At 46.1% G+C, this 25,835-nt stretch overlaps 1 protein-coding gene and 1 pseudogene across 1 annotated transcript in view; one reads left to right on the top strand and one right to left on the bottom strand.

The window, feature by feature from the left end:
• Positions 1-25,835, top strand: part of LOC126246492 (tyrosine kinase receptor Cad96Ca) — a 527,884-nt gene that overhangs the window by 343,153 nt on the left and 158,896 nt on the right. The window contains exons 3-4 of the mRNA XM_049948399.1: positions 10,028-10,439; positions 21,934-22,205. Coding sequence (XP_049804356.1) covers positions 10,028-10,439; positions 21,934-22,205 — 684 coding nt within the window. The remainder of the gene's footprint in view (positions 1-10,027; positions 10,440-21,933; positions 22,206-25,835) is intronic.
• Positions 18,664-18,781, bottom strand: LOC126211167 (5S ribosomal RNA; annotated as a pseudogene).

Raw genomic sequence — 25,835 nt, 5'->3', positions numbered from 1 at the left:
CAAATTAACATTATTTAATTTTCGGGCGACCAGGTTCATTTAGTAGGAAGTGAAATCACTTAAGAAAATATAACGAAATTGAATAATGTTTCGCATCTTACCGAATGGTTGTATCTGTGTTAGAAAAGTAATGGCGGTGGAAAAGAAACACGTTGACAAACAATAACATAATGGAACAGGTAATTTCATTTAAATACCCCCGGACAGGTATATCAATGAAACTTCCTGGCAGATTAAAACTGTGTGCCCGACCGAGACTCGAGCTCGGGACCTTTGCCTTTCGCGGGCAAGTGCTCAACCGTCTGAGCTACCCAAGCACGACTCACGCCCGGTACTCACAGCTTTACTTCTGCCAGTATCTCGTCTCCTACCTTCCAAACTTTACAGAAGCTTGGAAGGTAGTACAGAAGTTAGTAGGTAGAAGGTAGTACAGAAGTTTGGAAGGTAGGAGACGAGATACTGGCAGAAGTAAAGCTGTGAGTACCGGGCGTGAGTCGTGCCTCGGTAGCTCAGATGGTAGAGCACTTGCCCGCGAAAGGCAAAGGTCCCGAGTTCGAGTCTCGGTCGGGCGCACAGTTTTAATCTGCCAGGAAGTTTCATATCAGCGCACACTCCGCTGCAGAGTGAAAATCTCATTCCAGGTATATCAATGTTCACAAATACTTCAAATGTGGTTCAAAATATGCACAAATATAACGCTGGAAAGATACATTGGCAGAAATATGAGCAAAGAGATAACACAAAGACAGCACAATGTGATGGATAAGCCCGCTTTTACGTGTGGATGTGAATACTGAATTCTAAGGAACAACGAAAGACAAACAAAAAATCGAAGCACTTGAGATGACACTAAGAGAAAGAGCGCCAAGTGAAGACTTAAGGCAGCAGCTAGACGTGAAACAACGATGACTAAGACACCAGGCATTGCCAAAAAGAATGGTACGACCACATCAAAACGATACCACCTGAGCTTCTGCCATGGCTAGCTTTATATTTTATCCGAACTGGAAGTCTGAATATGGGACGGATAAGGAAGAGATGGAGACAACAGTTTTCTAAATACCTTTGGTTTGGGAACGGGTCAATACCCACTCCCTAAAATGGGAGACCGTAATGCGAGAGACAGAAAGCATGCAACCCTGGGGGAACACTGTTTAATAGAGTGACTCAGGAGCTTACATATGCGGATGATATTGATTTGTTATCCAGGAGGAAACTCGACCTGGAAGAAAAGCTTGAAAAGTGGAAAGGTATGGTGCGGAGGTTAGGCTGATCATTAATCAGTCAGAGACCAAGTATATTTTAACATATAGGAAAAGATATATTGAAGGAGAAAGAAACATGACTTTGAACGGAAAAGATTATGAACGCTGTGAGAGCTTTAAATATCTTGGGTCACTGGTAACTGAGAATAATGATAGGAGGGAAGAAACACATGCAAGGATTGCAGTTGGTAACTGGAGCTACTTTGCGTTAGTTTAAGTGTTTAAAGCAAGGAGCCTTAGTAGGAATCTGAAGCTGACTGCGAATCGTACAGTAGTTAGACTTGTGGTGATGTATGGTTCGGAGACCTGGACTATGACACAAAATTGGTGAGTAGTTGTTGCTGGGATGGGAAAGGAAGATACTTAAGAAAATCTACGGGCCAGAGAATAATAAGGGTTTTTGGAGAATCAGAAATAAGGAGATGTACAACAAACCAAATATCGTGACAGAAATAGAGAGTACGGGGTATTTCAAAAAGAGTATACTTATTTCTAATGGATACACACTCCTGGAAATTGAAATAAGAACACCGTGAATTCATTGTCCCCGAAGGGGAAACTTTATTGACACATTCCTGGGGTCAGATACATCACATGATCACACTGACAGAACCACAGGCACATAGACACAGGCAACAGAGCATGCACAATGTCGGCACTAGTACAGTGTATATCCACCTTTCGCAGCAATGCAGGCTGCTATTCTCCCATGGAGACGATCGTAGAGATGCTGGATGTAGTCCTGTGGAACGGCTTGCCATGCCATTTCCACCTGGCGCCTCAGTTGGACCAGCGTTCGTGCTGGACGTGCAGACCGCGTGAGACGACGCTTCATCCAGTCCCAAACATGCTCAATGGGGGACAGATCCGGAGATCTTGCTGGCCAGGCTAGTTGACTTACACCTTCTAGAGCACGTTGGGTGGCACGGGGTACATGCGGACGTGCATTGGCCTGTTGGAACAGCAAGTTCCCTTGCCGGTCTAGGAATGGTAGAACGATGGGTTCGATGACGGTTTGGATGTACCGTGCACTATTCAGTGTCCCCTCGACGATCACCAGTGGTGTACGGCCAGTGTAGGAGATCGCTCCCCACACCATGATGCCGGGTGTTGGCCCTGTGTGCCTCGGTCGTATGCAGTCCTGATTGTGGCGCTCACCTGCACGGCGCCAAACACGCATACGACCATCATTGGCACCAAGGCAGAAGCGAATCTCATCGCTGAAGACGACACGTCTCCATTCGTCCCTCCATTCACGCCTGTCGCGACACCACTGGAGGCGGGCTGCACGATGTTGGGGCGTGAGCGGAAGACGGCCTAACGGTGTGCGGGACCGTAGCCCAGCTTCATGGAGACGGTTGCGAATGGTCCTCGCCGATACCCCAGGAGCAACAGTGTCCCTAATTTGCTGGGAAGTGGCGGTGCGGTCCCCTACGGCACTGCGTAGGATCCTACGGTCTTGGCGCGCATCCGTGCGTCGCTGCGGTCCGGTCCCAGGTCGACGGGCACGTGCACCTTCCGCCGACCACTGGCGACAACATCGATGTACTGTGGAGACCTCACGCCCCACGTGTTGAGCAATTCGGCGGTACGTCCACTCGGCCTCCCGCATGCCCACTATACGCCCTCGCTCAAAGTTCGTCAACTGCACATACGGTTCACGTCCACGCTGTCGCGGCATGCTACCAGTGTTAAAGACTGCGATGGAGCTCCGTATGCCACGGCAAACTGGCTGACACTGACGGCGGCGGTGCACAAATGCTGCGCAGCTAGCGCCATTCGACGGCCAACACCGCGGTTCCTGGTGTGTCCGCTGTGCCGTGCGTGTGATCATTGCTTGTACAGCCCTCTCGCAGTGTCCGGAGCAAGTATGGTGGGTCTGACACATCGGTGTCAATGTGTTCTTTTTTCCATTTCCAGGAGTGTATTTATTAAACTTTAAGACAAAGGAATATGAAACTTCAAACTTACATTTACGAACCTCTCAAGTTCAGATTACATATGTTGAATACGTCCTCCATCAGCGACACGAACAATATCACATCAATAGTCATATTCCTCCCGTACTCGGGCTAGCGTGTTCTTCGTCAGTGATGTTATGGCAGTACGGATCCGGTTCTTCAACTCTTCCAGATTCTGTGGGTGTGATGGTACATAAACGTTGTCTTTAACGAAACCCCACAGGTGAGGGTGTCAAATCCGGTGACTGTGACTGTGGAGCCCACGTGAGACATGCTAAGACGCCAGCTCCTTGACGATGACGACCAATGCAACGATTCGGTAGAGTTTCATTCAGATGTTCACACACTTCGCGACCCCAGTGAGGGAGTGCCCCGCCTTGTTGAAAAATGAACTTGTTGTCATGCAGGCTCGGAAACAACCAGTTTTGTAACATAACGAGATACTGCTGACCGTTAACCGTGTTTCCATCAAAGAAGAATGGGCCGTAAACAGATGATGTAGATATCGCACAAAACACATTGACTTTGGGAGAATCTCGTACATTTCAGTGGCTGCATGTGGGTTCTGTAGGCTCCAAATTCGAACTTTGTGTTTACCTGACCACTGACATGGAAAATCGCTTCATCACTAAACACAATGTGTTGTGCGAAGGTGTTATCATTGTCAATAGCATCAAGAATCTCGTTACAAAATGCCAAACGTTTGCGTAACAACTGTAACTTGTACGGCTTCATAACCAACCGACGTCTCAAAACACGCCAAATTGTTGTAGGAAGTTGTAACTCGCGACTGGCACGACGAGTTGATTTTGAAGGACTACGTTGGAAAGCAGTTTGTATTTGTGCAACATTTTCTTTATCTTTCCTTTACATACACATCATATAACTAGAAAACGTCGACACAATCTGAGAATGTTCCACCCATTCGGAGGATCAAGTTGGTACCTCAACCTGAAACGTCTTTGCACTGTAATCATGGAATTGCATATCGCAAACTCGGGAACACAAAATGATTTCTGATGCGGAGTCACCATTTTAAACATATAACGGTTACCAAGAAAAACAGAAGACAACTGACATCTAGCGGCTATTAATATAAACTAGACTTTGTAGTCGTTTCTCCAAAAGTCGGGCCGAGGTGCAGCCATCGATAGTTTGGACAAAATAATACTTTGTGATATGTGTGTTCTTTTTGATACACACTGTAATAGACTACGTTGGTTGGGACATGTAGAAAGAATGGTGGAGGACAGCACAGTCACGAAAGCTTTTAAAGGAAAACCCGGTGGACGTCGTATAAGGGGAAGACCAAGGACCAGATGGCTAGACGACGTGGAGAAGGACTTGAGAAGGATTGGAGTTAGAAGATGGAGAGCCAAGGCAGCCAGCAGAATAGAGTGGGCGGAGATTGTCCGGGAGTCCAAGGCCCTACAAGGGCTGTAGCGCCAAGGAGTAAGTAAGTAGTGAAATGGGGGAGGAGGAGGAGGAAGAGGAGGAGGAGAGGGAGAGGGAGAAGATGAAGAAGAAGTTACCTGGAGCTATAATTGTGTATATGGTATAAAGTGATGTACTAGTTGAAGAAGAACTAGATGAACTGCCTTCACCGCTGGCCTCTGTACAATTAGGAATGGGATTCCAAAATGGAATTCTTTCATACGTTTTAATTCTTTACGAAATGGTTCAACACTTACAAAAGCGTGCAATGAAACTTTCCCCAAACACTTTTCTGTTAGAGGTATTTTATCGATTACTGAACCTGAACAGCCATTCACTACCAGCCTTGAAACCTGTTTTCCTAATTTATCTGCAAATCTTTCTGTTACAGTCTGCAGTTCGCTCCATTTAACGGAACTCCGACACAGAGTTGTGTTTTGTACCAGCTGTAGAGAGCGTCATCATTGGTGCTCATTTTTGGTCCAGTTATCCTTTTCGTTTTCCAGCTAGTTCGTCTTGTTTTAAAATACGAATTTTAATGCGGTATTTCTAAACGTTGTAAAATGTCGCCCTAACTGTGCAAAATTCTGGCATAACACTTCGGGCAGAAGCAACGATTATGATTTTATCATGCCCTCTCATTTTATCTTTTAAAGTTAATGATTTATATTCAGTCATAATATTCCTCTTTTTTGTTGTACTGTACTGTACGTTACTTGAATACACATTGAAGCGATCGGAGAGGTGGTATTTAACATAACTCGTCGCGGGGGCTTGAGCATGAGATCTGAGAAAGCTTGGCTTAGTTGCCTGCTTGTGACCGAAAATAATACATAAGTAATAATAGTGGCTACAATACTAAGACGTACGATGCAATGTTACTACGGAAATGCCGAGGGTCACACAGCTGATAACTTGGAATTGCGGAGTGTTTGCGGGTGGTCTGTCATGACTTTCGCTGACATTTATCGAGTGTACCAAAAGACATATGATTTCCTCTACTTATCGAGGTTTTTTAAAGCGACCGGAAGACTACAAAACCTGACAAAAAAATTTGAAGCACCCAGAAGACATAGACAAACAAACGCCATCGGGGAGGGTGTAAATGATGAGAGTTGCAATTCTCTGTCACAGGTAGCAAGGGCATAAATGTGAATTAGCGTTTGTCCTAGCAGGCCTGGTAGGGTATACAACGGGCGTGAACGGCGACAGTTGTTAAGTGGCTAGTGTTAAGGACACGGATGTGCCATGTGCTAGTTTGAGAGAGCGTTATCATATCAGCAACTGCCAGAGTTTCAAAAGGACTCAATTGTGGATCTCGTTGTAGCCGGCTTGCCGAAAAGTGCAATATCTAGATTTGTGGAGCATTCGGATGTGACAGTGGAATTTTGGACTGCATGGGAACGTGAGGGCAGATATCCTCGTCGTCAAAGTTCCAGTTGACCAGGTATGACCAGTGCAAGCGAGGATCGCTGTATGGTGTACCAAGCACAACGTAATCCTTTGACAGGTAACTAATACGAATTCTGGCTGAGGTAACGCTTCTGGTGTCACGTTACACTAAGGCAACTAGGAAATTTATATTCAAGGTTACTCTGGGGAAAACCTATCCTAGACATGCACCTGAGGCAATTGTATGTGTTACATTCAAGGTCATGACTTAATTCTATACTGATCACGTGGCCAGCAGGCACTTGTGTGTAGTGCAGTAAAGTCAGGATGTAACTTGATTTGCCGCTCTGTGTTTTGCGCATTCGCTCTTGTGACAAAAGTGGGGAGGGGGAAGCTTGCGCCGGCCAGTGTGGCCGAGCGGTTCTAGGCGCTTCAGTCTGGAACCGCGCGACCGCTACGGTCGCAGGTTGGAATCCTGCCTCGGGCATGGATGTGTGTGATGTCCTTAGGTTGGTTAGGTTTAAGTAGTTCTAAGTTCTAGGGGACTGATGACCTCAGATGTTAAGACCCATAGTGCTCAGAGCCATTTGAACCATTTTTGGGGAAGCTTGAATCATACCCGCCCACAGGGGAAGGAGAGACCTTCATTTTCCCATCGGTTTTGTACCATGCAATTGCCCAAGATGCATAAGCGGGGTTTTTGGTTACATCCTGACCTTGATTGACACAAGTGTCTGCCGACGACGTAGTCTGTATCTAGGTGCATCATGACCTCGAATGTACCATATACAGTCTCATGTATGTGGGCAGGTTGGGTGTTCTCCGAGGTGACCTTGAATATAGCTCGCTCAACTGCCACAGATGTAACACGACACGGGAAGTAACCTTGAGCTATCATTATCTCAGCCCGAACTGTCCTTGTTAATTTACTCCCCTTCACATTTCCTCCTGCAACCAGAAGACAAGTAACAGACCCCGTAGCAACATTCTACGTCATCCTACACCATTGGTCGGAGACTAGGTAAAGCTGGTCTACGAAATGACCATACCATTCGTATGTTGTCATTGCGCCAGAACACAAAAGCATGCATTTGGAGTGGTGCCGTGACTAGGAACGATGGACTTGCGTCACATTGTGATCAATGTTGTATCATCGCTGTGCACTACCCTGGGTAATCATGGCGATGACCTGAGGTGAGTTTCCATTTTTCCAATGTTTGGGAGAGCCACGACAATGGCACTCCTGACATCATGGTGTGGGCAATCGTCAGGGGTGACTTCAGGTCACTGCTGGAAGTGATTGGGGGAATCGTCGTACATCACATACATTCTGCATCATCATGTGTTACTTATCATGAGACATTAGTGCTATTTTTCAAGATGTCATTACTCGTCCACGTACGACACGTGTTTCTATGACCTGTTTGCGTGACACTGAGGTACTCCTGGCCCAGCAATATGAATAGATGTGGCTCCGAAAGAACATGTGTGGGAGCAGGTCGAACCTCCCTGTGGTAGTAAGCAGATTATCAAAAACAGGAGAGCTTCTATGAAGTTTGGAAGGTAGGAGACGAGATGCTGGCAGAATTGAAGCTGTGAGCACAGGGCATGTCTCTTGCTTTGGTAGCTCAGTTGGTAGAGTACCTGCCCGCGAAAGACAGAGGTCCCGAGTTCGAGTCTCGGTCGGGCACACAGTTTTAATCTGCCAGGAAATTTAATATCAGCTCACACTCCGCCGCAGAGTGAAAATTTCATTCTAGATATCAAATACCAGTTAAAAAAAAAAAAAAACAGAGGTAGTTCATCTTTCCTCAGGAGCCGATACAACGGTGTTATGACAGCCTTCCTAACTGTATCACTGCAAGCATCTAAGCCAGTGGGAGTGCACGTCCTACTGATAACTAAGCTCTTAGTGCCAGTATGTAAATTTGACTCGATTTTGCGATCACCGAATAACTTCACATTCCCGCTGAACCCACGAAGTTGTACATAGTTTTCACTTTCCATTTTTTTTATATGAATGCATGATGCCTCTTCTTTGTGACTTGTCCGAAAGACAAGGGGCCGATAGGTCGCACTAGGTGGAAATGTGGGTCGGCTCGCGAGCACCCCGAGATAGCCCATGCATTTTCGATAAACAACGTCCGGATGGCACAGTGCTTAATGCAACAGCCTACTAAGAAGCAGATCCCAAGTTCGACTCCCGATGTGACTCACATTTGCATTCGTCGCCGCCGATCCCGCATAATGTACTGATGCAGATCATATCATCAGTTCTTTCCTTTTCCCCCGCTCCCCCTGTATCCACCTTCAGTTTACATAGTTCCCCCTTTTTTTTGTTAGGTAGTATATTTTGATTTATGGGTAAACTGACATATCGGGGTTCGCATCACCCTGAAGTCGACTGTTTTACACACACTACGGGCCATTAAAATTGCTACACCACGAAGATGACGTGCTACAGACGCGAAATTTAACCGACAGGAAGACGATGCTGTGATATCCAAATGATTAGCTCTTGAGAGCATTCACATAAGGTTGACGCCGGTGGCGACACCTACAAAGTGCTGACATGAGGAAAGCCACCAACCGATTTCTCATACACAAACAGCAGTTGACCGGCGTTGCCTGGTGAAACGTTGTTGTGATGCCTCGTGTAAGGAGGAGAAATGCGTACCATCACGTTTCCGACTTTGATAAAGGTAGGATTGTAGCCTATAGCGATTGCGGTTTATCGTATCACGACATTCCTGCTCGTGTTGGTCGAGATCCAATGACTGTTAGCAGAATATGGAATCGGTGGGTTCAGGAGGGTAATACGGAATGCCGTGCTGGATCACAACAGCCTCGTATCTCTAGCAGTCGAGATGACAGGAATCATATCAGCATGGCTGTAACGGATCGTGCAGCCATGTCTCGATCCCTGAGTCAACAGATAAGGACGTTTCCAAGACAACAAACATCTGCACGAACAGTTGGACGACGTTTGCAGCAGCATGGACTATCAGCTCGGAGACCATGGCTGCGGTTACCCTTGACGCTGCATCACAGATAGGAGCGCCTGTGATGGTGTACTCAATGACGAACCTGGTTACACGAATGGCAAAACTTCATTTTTTCGGATGAATCCAGGTTCTGTTTACAGCATCATGATGGTCGCATCCGTGTTTGGCCACATCGCGGTGAACGCACATTGGAAGCGTGTTTTCTTCATCGCCATACTGGCGTATCACCCGGCGTGATGGTATGGGGTGCCATTGGTTACACATCTCGGTCACCCCTTGTTCGCACTGACGGCACTTTGAACAGTGGGCGTTACATTTCAGATGTGTTACGACCCGTGGCTCTACCCTTCATTCGATCCCTGCGAAACACTACTTTTCTGCAGGATAATTCACGAGCGCATGTTGCAGGTCCTGTACGGGCCTTTCTGGACACAGAAAATGTTCGACTGCTGCCCTGGCCAGCACATTCTCCACATCTCTCACCAATTGAAAACGTCTGGTCAACGGTGGCCGAGCAAATGGCTCATCACAATACGCCAGTCACTACTCTTGATGAACTATGGTATCGTGTTGAAGCTACATGGGCAGCTGTACATGTACACGCCATCCAAACTCTGTTTGACTCCATGCCCAGGCGTATCAAGGCCGTTATTACGGCCAAAGGTGTTTGTTCTGGGTACTGATTTCTGAGGATCTATGCACCCAAATTGCGTGAATATTTAATCACATGTCAGTTCTAGTGTAATATATGTGTCCAGTGAATACCCGTTTATCATCTGCATTTGTTCTTGGTGTAGCAATTTTAATGGCCAGTAGTTTAATTACACGAGCTTCCTACTGGTGGCAAAACAGGTTTCTCAGTTGTACTAGTATATGCACAATTTGTTTAAGTTCGAAGCCTTAGTTTTAAAAAGTAAAAACACTGTTTGCGGCCATGTGAAGTAGTTTACACGTGATGCTGTGCCGGTAGGTGGGGAAACCGCTGTACCTGTACGTGAAGGTGGACGACCCGTCGAGCCCGATCAGCCTTAAGACGGAGGTGCGGGTGCGCGTCCTGAACGACACGTCGTCGGCCGGTGGCGCCAGTGACCTCCCCCGCTACCCCCCCGGGCTGCTGCAGCCGCACTACCTGCCGGCGCCGCCCACGCTGCTGCCGCGCCCCGGGGCTGGCGGCGGCTCTGCGCCGGGCCCTGGACCCGGCACGGGGGCAGGAGTGGGGATGGGGCTCGCCTTCAGCCGCAGGCCGCCCACCGCTACGCCCAACTACAGGACCACCAACACGACGACGTCGACGACGACATCGACGCCGTCGTCTCCGGCGCCATCGCCTTTGCCGCCGTCAGCGTTGCCGCCAGATCTCAACAATGCCCCGTCAAATACAGGTACCTCAGCACGCACCTGCTCTTGCTGTTTATGTGTAATCCGTGTCGGCCCGCATCTCGTGGTCGTGCGGTAGCGTTCTCGCTTCGCACGCCCGGGTTCCCGGGTTCGATTCCCGGCGGGGTCAGGGATTTTCTCTGCCTCATGATGGCTGGGTGTTGTGTGCTGTCCTTAGGTTAGTTAGGTTTAAGTAGTTCTAAGTTCTAGCGGACTTATGACCACAGCAGTTGAGTCCCATAGTGCTCAGAGCCATTTGAACCATTTTTTTGTAATCCGTGTCGAACTAACGACCGAGATGGTGGCATGATACAGGTTAGCGAACGTAGATATCTCCTGCTAGGAACACATCATATGTAAAACATTCTCGGTATTCTTGCCGCGTCAGTTCTGGATAAAATCTTGAGCCTTCGACGATTACCTCCATCGTCATCGTCAGGAGCTGACTGTCTTCACTGCTGCTGTGGTAGCCTTATTTATAGCCCGTGGACGGCTTCTGATTGGTCGGCTTATGATTGGTCGGCGATTACGTACTGCTGTCGCAGACGATGTCAATGTGTGCACCGGTGGCGCCACCGCTTCCGTTGGAACGTAAACCTTGGAAGGAACGGCTCTGCTGCTTCTCTACATCAAGCGCTCGTTTCCATGCACAGCTCAGATGGTATCCGCTATCGCGGTTAAAGTTGTTTTGACTCATTATTATTTCAACAGCCTCCTTAATAACAGAATCCCAGTACGTGGAGGCATGGGACAGAATTTTTATTTCATCGAACAAAATTTTATGTTTATTCGTGAGGTTGTGTTCCGCAATTGCCGATTTCTTCAGTTCTCTGTTTTTAATATGGCGTTGGTGTTTTGCACAGCGGTCGGAAACGTTACGAATCGTCTGACCTATATAATTACTTCCACACTCACAGCGTATATTATAAACTCCAGGGACCCTGAGGCCGAGATGGTCCTTAATTTTCTTAGGAGGACGAAAAATCGGTCTTATACTTCGTCTACGCAGGACTCTCCCTATTTTACTGGAAATCACGCCACAAAAAGGAAGAACCACAATCGGTATTTCATCCTGTGAGTGCTCAGCATTTTCACGTTTTCTTTTTTTGGAGAACGCTGCCTTTATATCGCGTGCAGCGTAGTCATTCTTTCGGAACACGTACTTCTTGTCTGAATTTACATTCTTAAGTGTCGGTTAAGTACTTCTTTAATGATTTTTTTATATTCCCGAAACTATTATACGTAGCGGTATCAAACTTTGACATAAAGCTCGTCTGAGTAACTAAAGGTCACGTACCAAATTTGGAATAAAACAGACAATATTTAACATAGTTATTAAGTTTCTTAGGTGAGGTGAAGAAGTGATTTTGGTACACGCCGCAGTGAGCATTCTCACAGTCCGCTTTAGCAGCAGGTGTGGCTATGACGCATACGTAGGCCAATAATTAATTCTGGTTTTAGAACAAATTGTTCAGATACATACATCATTACTTAATTAATAGAATTATTGAAGATCAGTGTTTGGGTCAGAGAAAATTACTAGTAAAGAGCCATCTTAATGGGAGGGATGGCATACACACGTACAAGAAGCTCTGCATATGAACAGGCCAGGCAGTGGCTGATACCATGCCCCGACGTCTCCAGCATATTCGGGAAGCCTCACAGACTGGCACCCCCAAGTACACAGGCTCCGCCTATCTAAGACAGACACAAACACACCTTCACGCACATGAACGTTTACTGACATTGCGGCTCCTGTTGTAAAATCCAGTTACCTTTAAGTGACTAAAGAGCGGACAACGCCAAAAGTCTGGTAACTTTCCTTAAATATCAGGTCAGAAGAAACAATTAAGCTGTTGCGCATCCAAACGTATTACAGAGCAACACGTATGGTCACTTGCGGAAGTGCAGAGAAAGCGGCAGTTATTTCACTGACCAAATTAAGTGGGCTAAGACATTTTACAAGAGAACCACTGTGATAAATGCTACGGAAACCCGCAATTACGGGTTTAGCGTCACGCTCTCTCTCACAACACGGTGTAACAATTATCTTAAAACACCAGGAAGGTACAGCAACCTGTTCGAAACTAAACAGGACAAAACGTACTAAGTAAAAGGCAGGTGTTAAACACGAGTGAATACCCTCCCATAAAACAGTGGCATAACATGCGGCAAGTAACGTGATCATACACATAATGATTAATTTGCACAATGGACTAGCCCAGTACTCTTGGCAAACTTAAACACGCCTGGAAATGCTCTAGTGAAAAGAATAATAATTAATTCCTCATGAAACTTGCAATCGTGACTGCTGGCATAACAGCTGGTTAAACTACAAAGCAACACATTACAATGTTTCACTCAAATACCGTAAAAGAGCCCAATAAATACACACAACCGTTTACAACCAGTAAATGTGACAGACAGATTGTAACAATTTCGGGCTCCATCGTGATTAAATACGTCTCGTGCAGCCACAAGCAACCGCTTTCAGTATGCAGGCGTATTTAGGAAGCTGAGTAGCAAAGGAATAAACTACCAGCGACATTTCTTCAAGACCTAAAATTCTGGGAACACTCACTCAGAAAATACACAACTCTCACAGCAGGGGTCTTTTTCTTCTTCTCGTTCTTCTCTCGTGTTTTTATGTATTTTTTTATTTTTAAACAGCAATTTAATCCACCTCAGAAAGTTGCGCATTAATGGCACTTAAAGCTCGGAAGGCAGAGGAGTGATTGCGATCTGATCGTTAATACTTCTACTACCAAATCCTCTGTGGGACGAAAAGAAAAGTTCCAAGCACAAATCGGTATGGGCTGGGGCGACCCTAACGCGAACAACCTCCCAAAAAAGACACACAAGCTCACAACGATATTGTCAGTCTTTCGCCCGGTGAGCACGAAGTATTAAAGGCGACGGAAGTTCTCAAAGTTCCTCACCCGGCATAATGCAGTAAGGTCACGGTGGGTATGGAGCAGCCCGCAGCGTAAGGGGTCCTCCTGCTTGAGTGTAGTGGAACTGCTCCACAAAGCGGCGTCTGACGGAAGAACCCCACGGAGACTGACAACCAGTGTCATCCTGCCGGCCGGCGATTCCACCTTGACCCGTTTACGTAGTCACCGTAGAACCGTCTCCGTGCTCGGGCTACAAATCAGGCAACGGTCCTCCGGATCCATAGAACGGGTCCACGAGATCACAACACGGGCCCACCCCACCGTTACTCTCCGTCGTCGACAAGCCGTCTCCCTTCCCCCGTTTTCACTCCAAGCGACTTAACGTCCAAGTCTCTTCCTGCCATCTTCACGGAACCGGATCTCGCGCCCGCTCTCTCTTGCCAAAGCCAAACACTTACAGGGCGTGACGCGAGGTATCGAAAGGACGCACGCTCGCAAGTTTTCTCCACAGTTATTTTTCTTGTACACGTATTTGCCTGTCCAACATCAGAGATTACCCTGTTTAGAGACGCCCGTTCCCCTCCAACTGAAATGCGCTCTGCGCTAGTCATTATAGCCTCAGAACACTCTAAGCGTATCGCTTTCTGTAACCATGGCAGTTATTCGCTGATGTCTTAACACTATGCCGTCCGGCGACAACACAGTTGTGTCGTGTGCGAAATAGCGGTGAACGGACGGCGACACCATAGTGGTGTGGCGACAGCACTTTGGTATTTTTTGCATTCTGTTGGTGTTTTGTTTAGGTAAAAAGAAGCTACACACGTCAACAAGTTTTTTGTTTTTATATGTACTTGTGCCGTTTCATCATGGCGGACGAAAGAGACAATAGGATTATTTACGATGAATGCGCGGACGTCTTGTCTGACGTTCCGGACGCCTTGGCCGATTGGGAAGAAGACATTGGATATCAAAAAAATGAAAGTGGAGCAGAATCGTAGGAATATAATGAAATACGTCCAAGAAGAATTCGGCGAACGCTACGGTTGCCAACGATTCGGCTGAATCACATGAAGAAGACAGTGCACAGTGGTCAGAGTTTGATTTACCGAGGACCAATAATAAATTTGAAGATTCCTCGGGTCCAAACATATTTCCAGAAGATACACAGAGCGTCGAGGATATCGTAGAATTATATATTCGGATCGATCTATGTGAATATATTAGCAACGAAACCAACAAGTACTACAGTTAAAATTGCAATATAAGGAAGCTGGATTTAAAAAAAGTGCCAAATTTGTCGACGTTACGGGACCCGAACTTAGAAAATGGTTTGGGCTTGCTGTCCTTATGGGAACTGTAAAAAAAGCAAGGATCGATGATAATTGGCCAACGAATACGTTGATAGACACACCTATATTTCGCGAAACCATGTCCCTCAACCGATTCAGACAAATATTATCATTTTTACATTTTTCCGACAGCAACAATAAACGGGATAATGCCGACCGGCTTGTCAAAGTGCAATTCGTAACTGATTATTTTTCCAAAAAGTTTAAAGAAACGTTTAATCTAAATCGAAACATCTCAATTGATGAAGGACTGATACCCTGGCGTGGACGGTTAAATTTTAAAGTTTACAATCCGTCGAAAATTACGAAATACGGCATACTCTTTCGCATGCTGTGTGATTCGAGTACGGGTTACATTTCCTCATTCAAGGTATATTCCGGTGCTGGATATCCTTTAGCAAAAACAGTGATGGAACTATTGATACCTTCTGATGGAACGTGGCATCACCTCTGCATGGATAATTATTATAACAGTGTAGAACTTGCAGAGAAGTTACTTCAAAAGAAACTTCGAGTTTGTGGGACGATACGGCAAAATAGAGGATTTCAGGAAAATTAAAGCCCGCAAAAGTCAATGTGTTTGAAGCTCGTCATCAACAGAAAGGTGATAAGCGGCTGCCGACAAGCCAAGTAATCCGAATTAGTGCTGCCTGCGCCTAGCGAATTAATTTGTACGAGGCGTGCAGACGGCGAAGTGTTAACAGATGTCCTATCGTCCTGTCCTTTCTTCTTGTCAAAGTATTCCTATATTCCCTTCCCCTCGATTCTGCGCAGAACCTCTTCGTTCCTTACCGTATCAGTTCACCTAGTTTTCAACATTCATCGGTAACACCACATCTCAAATGCTTCGATTCTCTTCTGTTCCTGTCTTCCTACAGTTAATGTTTCACTAACATACAATGCTGTGCTCGATATGTACGTTCTCAGAAATTTCTTTCAGAAGTTAAGGCCTTTGTTTGATACTAGTAGACATCTCTTAGCCAGGAACATCCTTTTTACCAGTGATAGTCTGCTTTTAATGTTCTCCTTGCTCCGTCCGTCAGTGGTTATTTTGCTCCGTAGGTAACAGAATTCCTTAACTTCCCCTACTTAGTGATCGTCAATCCTGATGTTAAGTTTCTCGCTGTTCTCTTTTCTACTATTTCTAATTACCTTCGTCTTTCTTTGATTTACTCTCAGTCCATATCCTGTACTCATTAGGCTGTTCATTCCATTCACGTAATTCTTCTTTACTCTCACTCAGCATAGCAATGTCATCAGGTAATCTTATTATTGATATCCTTCCACTTTGGATTTTAATTCCACTGTTGAACCTTCCTTCTATTTTCCTCATTGCTTCTTGCATGTGTATATTGAACAGTAGGGGAGAAAGATTACATCTCTCTCTTACACTCTTATTATTCACTCTTGGCTCTTGTACATGTGTATTATCCATCTCTCCATAGCTAACCCTTATTGTCCTCAGAATTTAGAACATCTTGCACCATTTCACGCTGTCGAACGCATTATCAGGGTCGACAGATACTATGAACCTGTCTCGATTTTTCTTCTAGTCTTGCTTCCATTATTAGCCGCAATGTCTGAACTGCGACTCTGGCGCGTTTAAGTTTCCCAAAGCCAAACTGATCGCCATCTAACACGTCCTCAATTTTCCTTTCGATTCTTCTGTATATTATTCTAGACAGCAAGTTGGATCCCAGAGCTGTTAAGCTTATTGTGCGACAATTCTCGCACTTGTCAGCCCTTGCTGTCTTCGGAATTGCGTTGTTAATATTTTTCCGAAAGTGTGATGGTGTATTGGTAGACTCATACATTCTACACACGAACGTGAATAGTCGTTTTGTTGCCACTTCCTCCCGATGATTTTAGAAATTCTCAGGGAATGTTATGTATCCCTTCCATCTTATTTGATCTTAAGTCTTCTAAACAAAAAAGGCAATACTAAAGACACTTCAAGATAGGAAATTGTAAGTAACTCATTTCAAATAATAATTGACTCCTTTCCTGCTATTCCAACACTTCCCAATTTTTTATTTGGTACCTTTGAATGAAATAAAATAGTTTTCAAGCAAACAGCTATTTTACAGTCTAATAATTTTCTTCGGTGATTGTGTCTTAACTAAATCCTCCAGATTTGGAGGATAAATAGTTAAGGTATTTGTAACTGCTCACTTCTTCCAGCAGACGGACACGCGGCTCGGTAAGTATTTCATTAAAAGTCACCAGTCGGTCTCTCTCTCTCTCTCTCTCTCTCTCTCTCTCTCTGTCTCTCTCTCCTCCTCCTCCTCCTCCTCCTCCTCCTCCTCCTCCAATGCAGCCTCTCTTCTGACTCTTCAAACGAATTCCTAAATTCGTAATGTGGTTCGGAAGTTCCCAGCTACAGCCATGGTCGCTGCTACGCTCCGCATACTCGGTAACAGCCTACTTCAAAGAAAATGGGGTACCGAGTTTACAGATAAATCATTTAAGGTGCGCTCATACACCGTTTCCTCGCTTCAAGTAACTGAATTATTCCAAAGTGTCCCTAAACAGGGCTTTCTCTTAAAATTAACAATAAAAGAATTAAAGCTGTCCTCCTAGCTTCATCCTTTATCCCAGCACAACACAACCAGAAGAATCTTCATGATTCTCAGAGCTATAATTCGGCACACTCGTGTGACCTATTGTACAGTTTTCCGAAAAAAATCTCAGTATTCTTCGGCAAAAGTTGCTCAAGACAACTTCCTCTCTGTGACTAGCCTTAGCTGAGGTGCTGTTCTCTGTGCAGCCAAACATAGACAGATATTTGGAAGATCTTCTAAGCACCGGGCCAAGATTAAGCCGCTTGCAAAGCGTGAATCTAAAGGCATCATAGCTTCCAGTAATGCAAGTAAAAGGCGAGCTTCTCTTCGTTGTCGGCAGCGGTATTCATTCCTTTACTCCTCTCTTCCAGAAGATACATATCGGTCCTGACAATGTGTTGATTTCGTTGAATATTCTGTGCCATTCAGGTGCCTGCTTCAGAGCCTTGTGCGGAAGGGGGGCGCGGGGGGGGGGGGGGGGGGGGGGGAATAGTTGACGACAAACTACTCAAAAGAGTAGGTGAAAGAACGTGTATAAGGAAAATCCTCAGAAGAAGGGAAAGATTTACTTGTCCAAGGTGGGCACCAAAACCATGATACATTAAAGAATGATGTATTTTCCATCAGGCTTTTGTTGTTGTAAATGAGTTCTTTATTCACCAGTGTAGCTAGTTTTGAGAATTTGTTCATTCTGAAGCGCACAATGGATGCACGAGTATGATGTGACCTTATCCATTCGTGCTCTTGAGAGTGAGCATATGCTCAAAACTAGCTGCAAGTGCTGAATAAATTACTCGTTTATAATAGTGAAAGTCAGGTGGAGACGATGTCATTGCTTCTAGTGAAAGGTTAGTGGGACATTAGCTGCGGCATATAGGAGTAGATAACTTAGAGCTAGAAGGAACAGTAAATGGGACAAATTGTAGGGGAGGAATATGCACAGCAGACTGTAATTTACATCAGATGTAGACTTAAATAGGATGAGAAGATTAGTACAGGAAAGCAAAAGATGGTTGACTGAATCAAACCGCTTCAGAGCATGATCTCTTAAAAAATAGTACGTTGATTGACACGTTCCTCCTCACTCCCGTACGTTGAACTTCAGGCAACGCAAGATGCTAATCCAAGTCCAGAGGTGCAATATCTCGCCTTGGAATATTGCTGCATCCGTTGTGTCCAACCTGTAGGAGAGGCCAAACTCGTCTCGCATAGTGTAAACTCCGTCCGAACAGGCCATGAACACCCAACGGTACCGACCGGCCGCCGTGTCATCATCAGCCCACATGCAGCACTGAATGCGGATAAGGAGGGGCATGTGGTCAGCACACAGCTCTCCCGGCCGTTGTCAGTTTTCGTGGCCGGAGCCGCTACTTCTCAATCAAGTAGCTCCTCAGTTTGCCTCACAAGGGCTGAGGGCACCCCGCTTGCCAACAGCGCTGGACAGACCGGATGGTCACCCATCCCAGTGCTAGCCCAGCCCGACAGCGCTTAACTACGGTGGTCTGACGGGAACCAGTGTGATCACTGCGGCAAGGCCGTTGGCTCGCATAGTGTAAGAGATCAGTAAATTTGTATGCGCTTCTGCTCAACGACTTAGACCTGCAGAAGATTCGTTACACATTGTGTGGGGGAGGAATAGAGTATAAATCCCATTCCAGCTATGGTGAGATGCGTTTCCCGCAGTTTCGCTAAATGGCGGGATGATTTGTGTAAGGTAGTGTTGTCTTTTTTCAGTATTTCTCAGCTGAGCTACTGCGCTGGTTCTACGGGTCTGAAACGTCCCCTTTTGAACAATTACACAAGACTATGCTTAAGCTGACACACAATATTTTTAGCGCAACGCAATCTGACTTTCTAAAATCCCTACAAAAGAATGGCCCTGACTAACATTAACCTATACGTTTTTAAATCACTTACCTCACAAAAATCTTGGTTACTCGAACTACTGCAATACAGCAAGCGCCACTACTAGAGATGGGCAAAACTGTTCTTTTCAGAGATCGGATCCGAACTGTTCACTCCCTGAAATGAACTAGGTCTTTTTCATGACTCACCACTCATTCACAATAGAAAATAAATGGAAGGCACATTGCCCTTTAAACTTGGTTTATTCCAGTAGTATACCTGTATTTTGATCTTATTTGATCCTATTTTGAAGTAACACAGATAATGGGTAAGAATTTTGTATTGTTTATTGGAATTTCCACGATATGACAAAGTTTTTAATTATCGATTTATTTTGCACTATCGTGGTTTTTTGGGTGATTGGAAAATTTTGTAACTTGAGATTTACATTAACAATGTATTTGGCTATAATGTATTAAAATTTCATTAACCTCGTACAAATACATCCCAAGCCATATATTTTTAAAGTGAACATTTCCTTCCTAAGATGCCCAAAATCGCAAAATCCGTACTACAATTAGAAAAAAAATATAAATTTGACTGTAAGACCAAAGTGCTGCATATAGCCTTATGCAGAATAAAACAAGGAAAATATTGGTGTATCACGTTTTGCGATACGTTTATTAGTTCGCTCGTAATTAAAGTGAAAATTCGAGTGTCCATAATAAAAAATCCTATAGTAAGAGGAGTCGTCAGGAACCTCATCTGATCAGTTTAAACAAATAAAAATAAAATAAAAACAAATGATGTATACATAACATAATTATGTAATATACACATCGGTATTAGTACAAAGAACAATATCCAGTATAGACGAACTCCGATGCAGAGGCGCTGAGTCAAGCTGGTCGAGCCGCGAGCTGTATTGCTGCGTGAGCTAAGACCGCAGAGACCAGAGTGACACCTGAGTTGCTTTGCTCAACGCTCTGGCTAGAGTCGAGAACGGTGGGGTGAGCGTTGAGCGGGCGAGTTCCGTGGGTAGGGGGAGCGGTGAGCGGCCACCAGTCACCCGCTCCGAGACAAATCGTCCGCTCTCTTGCGAGCAGGTTGTTGCAAGTAGTTCTTATGTTCTCCGCTAGGAGCCTCTCTGTCTTGTTGCTCGCATCAACTGCCCAGAGGGCAGGACGTGCGACTGAAACGATCGCCGAGGGAGTGCGATGCTAAGGTGCGCCAGACACTGCACGCGGCAGAGGAAGCACAGAGACGGCACGGGATATGTGAAACACAAAATCCAATGGGGCACTGCACAATGCAGGCAGCCAAGGCAGAAGCAGGGCAGAGGCCGGCGCTGGCTGTGTTGTGTGGCGCGCAGTGTGCTCTGACCAGCAGAGGCCCCGCTGATATGCTCCGTCTCTCTCTCTCTCTCTCTCTCTCTCTCTCTCTCTCTCTCTGCTGTGGAAAACGTTTGGAGCTACCGTTCTTTTTTTCTGAATCACTGATTGTTCACTCCTTTGAAAGATTCAACTCTATAAAACAGTTCAGGAGCAGATCCCCCATCTCTAACCACTACTACCAGCTAAATAAAAGATTCAAACTACGGAAGGCACTAACTACTGATAGGCATAGTTAGCAAATGAAAGATTTTGATGGAGAACAAACAATGTATTTACCTTAATAGTCATCAAAAGTCATAATATGTGTAAGAGTTCATAACATCCATTCTTACAAATATCAAAACTCCGCCATTTCTCTCCCCACATCCACCACTGCTGGCGGCTCACCTCCAACTGCGCAACGCTACGCGCTGTTAACAGCCAACAGCCCAACACTACAATAGCGAATATTACAACAATGCCACACAGCCACAGACTGCACACAGCACAGCCAGTGATTTTCATACAGAGCGCTACGTGGCGTTACCAATATAAAAACCTAGACAGCCTACTTACAGGTCGTACACCAGCGTCGTCAGCAAATTATCGTAATTGCTGCCCAGCCTGTCTGTCATATCACTTACGTATACGCATAATATGAGCTGTTCTGTCACACTTCCCTGCTAACATATTCTGCTAACAGTCATTGGATCTCGACCAACGCGAGCAGCAATGTCGCGATACGATAAACCTTAATCGCGATAAGCTACAATCCGACCTTTATCAAAGTCGGAAACGTGATGGTACGCATTTGTCCTCCTTACACGAGGCATCACAACAGCGTTTCACCAGGCAACGCTGGTCAACTGCTGTTTGTGTATGAGAAATCGGTTGGAAACTTTCCTCATGTCAGGACGTTGTAGGTGTCGCCACCGGCGCCAACCTTGTGTGAATGCTCTGTAAAGCTAATCATCTGCATATCACAGCATCTTCTTCCTGTCGTTTACATTTCTCGTTTGTAACACGTCATCTTCGTGGTGTAGCAATTTTAATGGCCAGTAGCGTATTTTATGCGAGCTTGGTTTTGAAATGGCTGTAGGTGTCAGCTTCCAGGACTGTTGGCTTCATTTCACATAAATTCGCGGAATGTGGTGAAAAGACTACAGTTGTGCATCGATGGTGCTGAAGGGAACTTCCAGCATATGCTATGAGGACTTTGTACGTCTGCTTTCTGGAAGACTTTTTTTTATCATCTCCCAAAATTAGTTCGGGTTTGTATGGCTGACACTGTACTTTCCCCGAGGGTTTCTCGAATAATTTCGTGCTGTTACGGTCTATATTGTTGTCTAGTTCACTCTACCATTCCATCTGAAATGAGTCATTGCGCACAAGGGGTCGAACTCGAAGCTTCCTTGCGACAGTATACAGCAGAGCTGCATGGGCGCCGCATGTTGACACGGACTGTGTGTATGCGCAGGTGGTACCGGCTCCGGAGACGTGAGCGACAGCAGCAACAGCAGCACGACCGCATCCGCCGCCACGCCGCACCCCGTGCCCAGGGGCTCTTCCGCCGCCGCCACCGCCCCCGCGTCCACCCAAGTTCCACCGGGCAGCGCGGCGCCGCCGTCCGACATCGCCACGACGCTGGTACCTGTGACGTCAGTGCTCGCACTCTTCGTGTTCGCTGGCGCCGCCTACGTGCTGCGCAAGCGATACTGTGCACCGAGACCCAAGGGCAAGGACGACATGGTGTGTGTCACGTGGGTCTATTCATACATGTGACAAGTCGTATAGAGCTTTACAATGAAAAGAATACCCCTAGCTGCATACAGGCGTTTATAAGTCAACGGGGACAGTTGAAAATGTGTGCCCTGACCGGGAATCGAACCCGGGATTTCGTGCTTACATGGCAGATGTTCTATACATCTGAGCCACCGAGGACACATACAATAGTGCGACTGCAGGGATGTATCTGGCACGCCTCCCATGAGACCAACATTCCCAACTTATTGTCCTGCAATATATATATATATATATATATATATATATATATATATATATATATATATATATATATATATATATATATACTCCTGGAAATTGAAATAAGAACACCGTGAATTCATTGTCCCAGGAAGGGGAAACTTTATTGACACATTCCTGGGGTCAGATACATCACATGATCATACTGACTCAACCACAGGCACATAGACACAGGCAACAGAGCATGCACAATGTCGGCACTAGTACAGTGTATATCCACCTTTCGCAGCAATGCAGGCTGCTATTCTCCCATGGAGACGATCGTAGAGATGCTGGATGTAGTCATGTGGAACGGCTTGCCATGCCATTTCCACCTGGCACCTCAGTTGGACCAGCGTTCGTGCTGGACGTGCAGACCGCGTGAGACGACGCTTCATCCAGTCCCAAACATGCCCAATGGGGGACAGATCCGGAGATCTTGCTGGCCAGGGTAGTTGACTTACACCTTCTAGAGCACGTTGGGTGGCACGGGATACATGCGGACGTGCATTGTCCTGTTGGAACAGCAAGTTCCCTTGCCGGTCTAGGAATGGTAGAACGATGGGTTCGATGACGGTTTGGATGTACCGTGCACTATTCAGTGTCCCCTCGACGATCACCAGTGGTGTACGGCCAGTGTAGGAGATCGCTCCCCACACCATGATGCCGGGTGTTGGCCCTGTGTGCCTCGGTCGTATGCAGTCCTGATTGTGGCGCTCACCTGCACGGCGCCAAACACGCATACGACCATCATTGGCACCAAGGCAGAAGCGACTCTCATCGCTGAAGACGACACGTCTCCATTCGTCCCTCCATTCACGCCTGTCGCGACACCACTGGAGGCGGGCTGCACGATGTTGGGGCGTGAGCGGAAGACGGCCTAACGGTGTGCGGGACCGTAGCCCAGCTTCATGGAGACGGTTGCGAATGGTCCTCGCCGATACCCCAGGAGCAACAGTGTCCCTAATTTGCTGGGAAGTGGCGGTGCGGTCCCCTACGGCACTGCGTAGGATCCTACGGTCTTGGCGCGCATCCGTGCGTCGCTGCGGTCCGGTCCCAGGTCGACGGGCACGTGCACCTTCCGCCGACCACTGGCGACAACATCGATGTACTGTGGAGACCTCACGCCCCACGTGCTGAGCAATTCGGCGGTACGTCCACCCGGCCTTCCGCATGCCCACTATACGCCCTCCCTCAAAGTCCGTCAACTGCACATACGGTTCACGTCCACGCTGTCGTGGCATGCTACCAGTGTTAAAGACTGCGATGGAGCTCCGTATGCCACGGCAAACTGGCTGACACTGACGGCGGCGGTGCACAAATGCTGCGCAGCTAGCGCCATTCGACGGCCAACACCGCGGTTCCCGGTGTGTCCGCTGTGCCATGCGTGTGATCATTGCTTGTACAGCCCTCTCGCAGTGTCCGGAGCAAGTATGGTGGGTCTGACACACCGGTGTCAATGTGTTCTTTTTTCCATTTCCAGGAATATATATATATATATATATATATATATATATATATATATATATATATATATATATATATAGGGTGGTCCATTGATCGTGACCGAGCCAAATATCTCACGAAATAAGCATCAAACGAAAAAACTGCAAAGAACGAAACTAGTCTAGGGTGATTGGGGGAAACGAGATGGTGCTATGGTTGCCCCGCTAGATGGCGCTGCCATAGGTCAAACGGATATCAGCTGCGTTTTTTTTTTTAAATAGGAACCCCCATTTTTTATTGCATATTCGTGTAGTACGTAAAGAAATATGAATGTTTCAGTTGGACCACTTTTTTCGCTTTGTGATAGATGGCGCTGTAATAGTCACAAACATATGGCTCACAATTTTAGACGAACAGTTGGTAACTGAAAGGTTTTTTAAATTAAAATGCAGAACGTAGGTACGTTTGAACATTTGGGCACAAGAGAAAATACGGGACGATGACAGATTTTTTGCACGCGTTCTATTTTGCGACGAAACGTCATTCACCAACAGCGGTAAGGTAAACTGGCATAATATGCACTATTGGGCAACGGAAAATGCACGATGACTGCGACAAGTGGAACATCAGCGACCTTGGTGAGTTAATGTATGGTGCAGCAGTATGGGAGGAAGGATAATTGGCCTCCATTTTATCGATGGCAATCCAAATGGTGCAATGTAAGCTGAATTCCTACGTAATGTTCTACCGATGTTACTACAAGATGTTTCACGGCATGACAGAATGCCGATGTACTTCCAACAGGATGGATGTCCGGCACACAGCTCGCGTGCGGTTGAAGCGGTATTAAATAGCATATTTCATGACAGGTGGATTGGTCGTCGAAGCACCATACCATGACCCGCACGTTCACCGGATATGACGTCACCGGATTTCTTTCTGTGGGGAAAGTTGAAGGATATTTGCTATCGTGATCCACCGACAACGCCTGACAACATGCGTCAGCGCATTGTCAATGCATGTGCGAACATTACGGAAGGCGAACTACTCGCTCTTGAGAGCAATGTCGTTACACGTATTGTCAAATGCATTGAGGTTGACGGACATCATTCTGACAATTTATTGCATTAATGTGATATTTACTGGTAATCACGCTGTAACAGCATGCGTTCTCAGAAATGATAAGTTAACAGAGGTACATGTATCACATTGGAACAACCGAAATAAAATGTTCAAACGTATCTACGTTCTGTATTTTAATTTAAAAAACGTACCTGTTACCAACTGTTCGTCTAAAATATGTTTGTGACTATTACAGCGCCATCTATCACAAAGCGAAAGAAGTGGTCCAACTGAAACATTCATATTTCTTTACGTAGAGGCAACAAGCCGCGAGTAATGAGTTTAATGAGCAGGGGCACTACGAATATAGTGCGGGACAATAAGTTGGGAATGTGGGTTTCACTGGAGGCGTGCCAGAGATAACTCCCTGCAGTCGCACTATCCTTAAGTGTCCTCGGTGGCTCAGGTGGATAGAACGTCTGCCGTGTAAGCAGGAGATCCCGGGTTCGAGTCCCGGTCGGGCCACACATTTTCAACTGTCCCCGTTGACTTATATTAACGCTTTTTATGCAGCTAGGGGTATTCATTTCATTGTAATTTCATTCCAACGAGCTGCATGGTCACCGATGGTATCTGTTCTTTCGGACACACCTTCATATATAACTTTCACAGCTCAAGATCTAGATTAACACGGATACTCTACAAATCACACGTAAGTGTCCGGCAAAGGCTTCATCGAACCACCTTCACAATAATTCTCTATTACTCCAATCTCGTACAGCGCGCGGAAAAAAAACCTGCAACTATATCTTTCCGTGCGAGCTCTGATTTCCCTTATTTTATTATGAT

This window comes from Schistocerca nitens, chromosome 1 (assembly GCF_023898315.1).
Source record: "Schistocerca nitens isolate TAMUIC-IGC-003100 chromosome 1, iqSchNite1.1, whole genome shotgun sequence".
NCBI classification, from domain to species: Eukaryota; Metazoa; Arthropoda; class Insecta; order Orthoptera; family Acrididae; genus Schistocerca; species Schistocerca nitens.
Note: the sequence above shows the minus strand (reverse complement) of the source record. Positions and strands in the feature narration are given on the sequence as shown.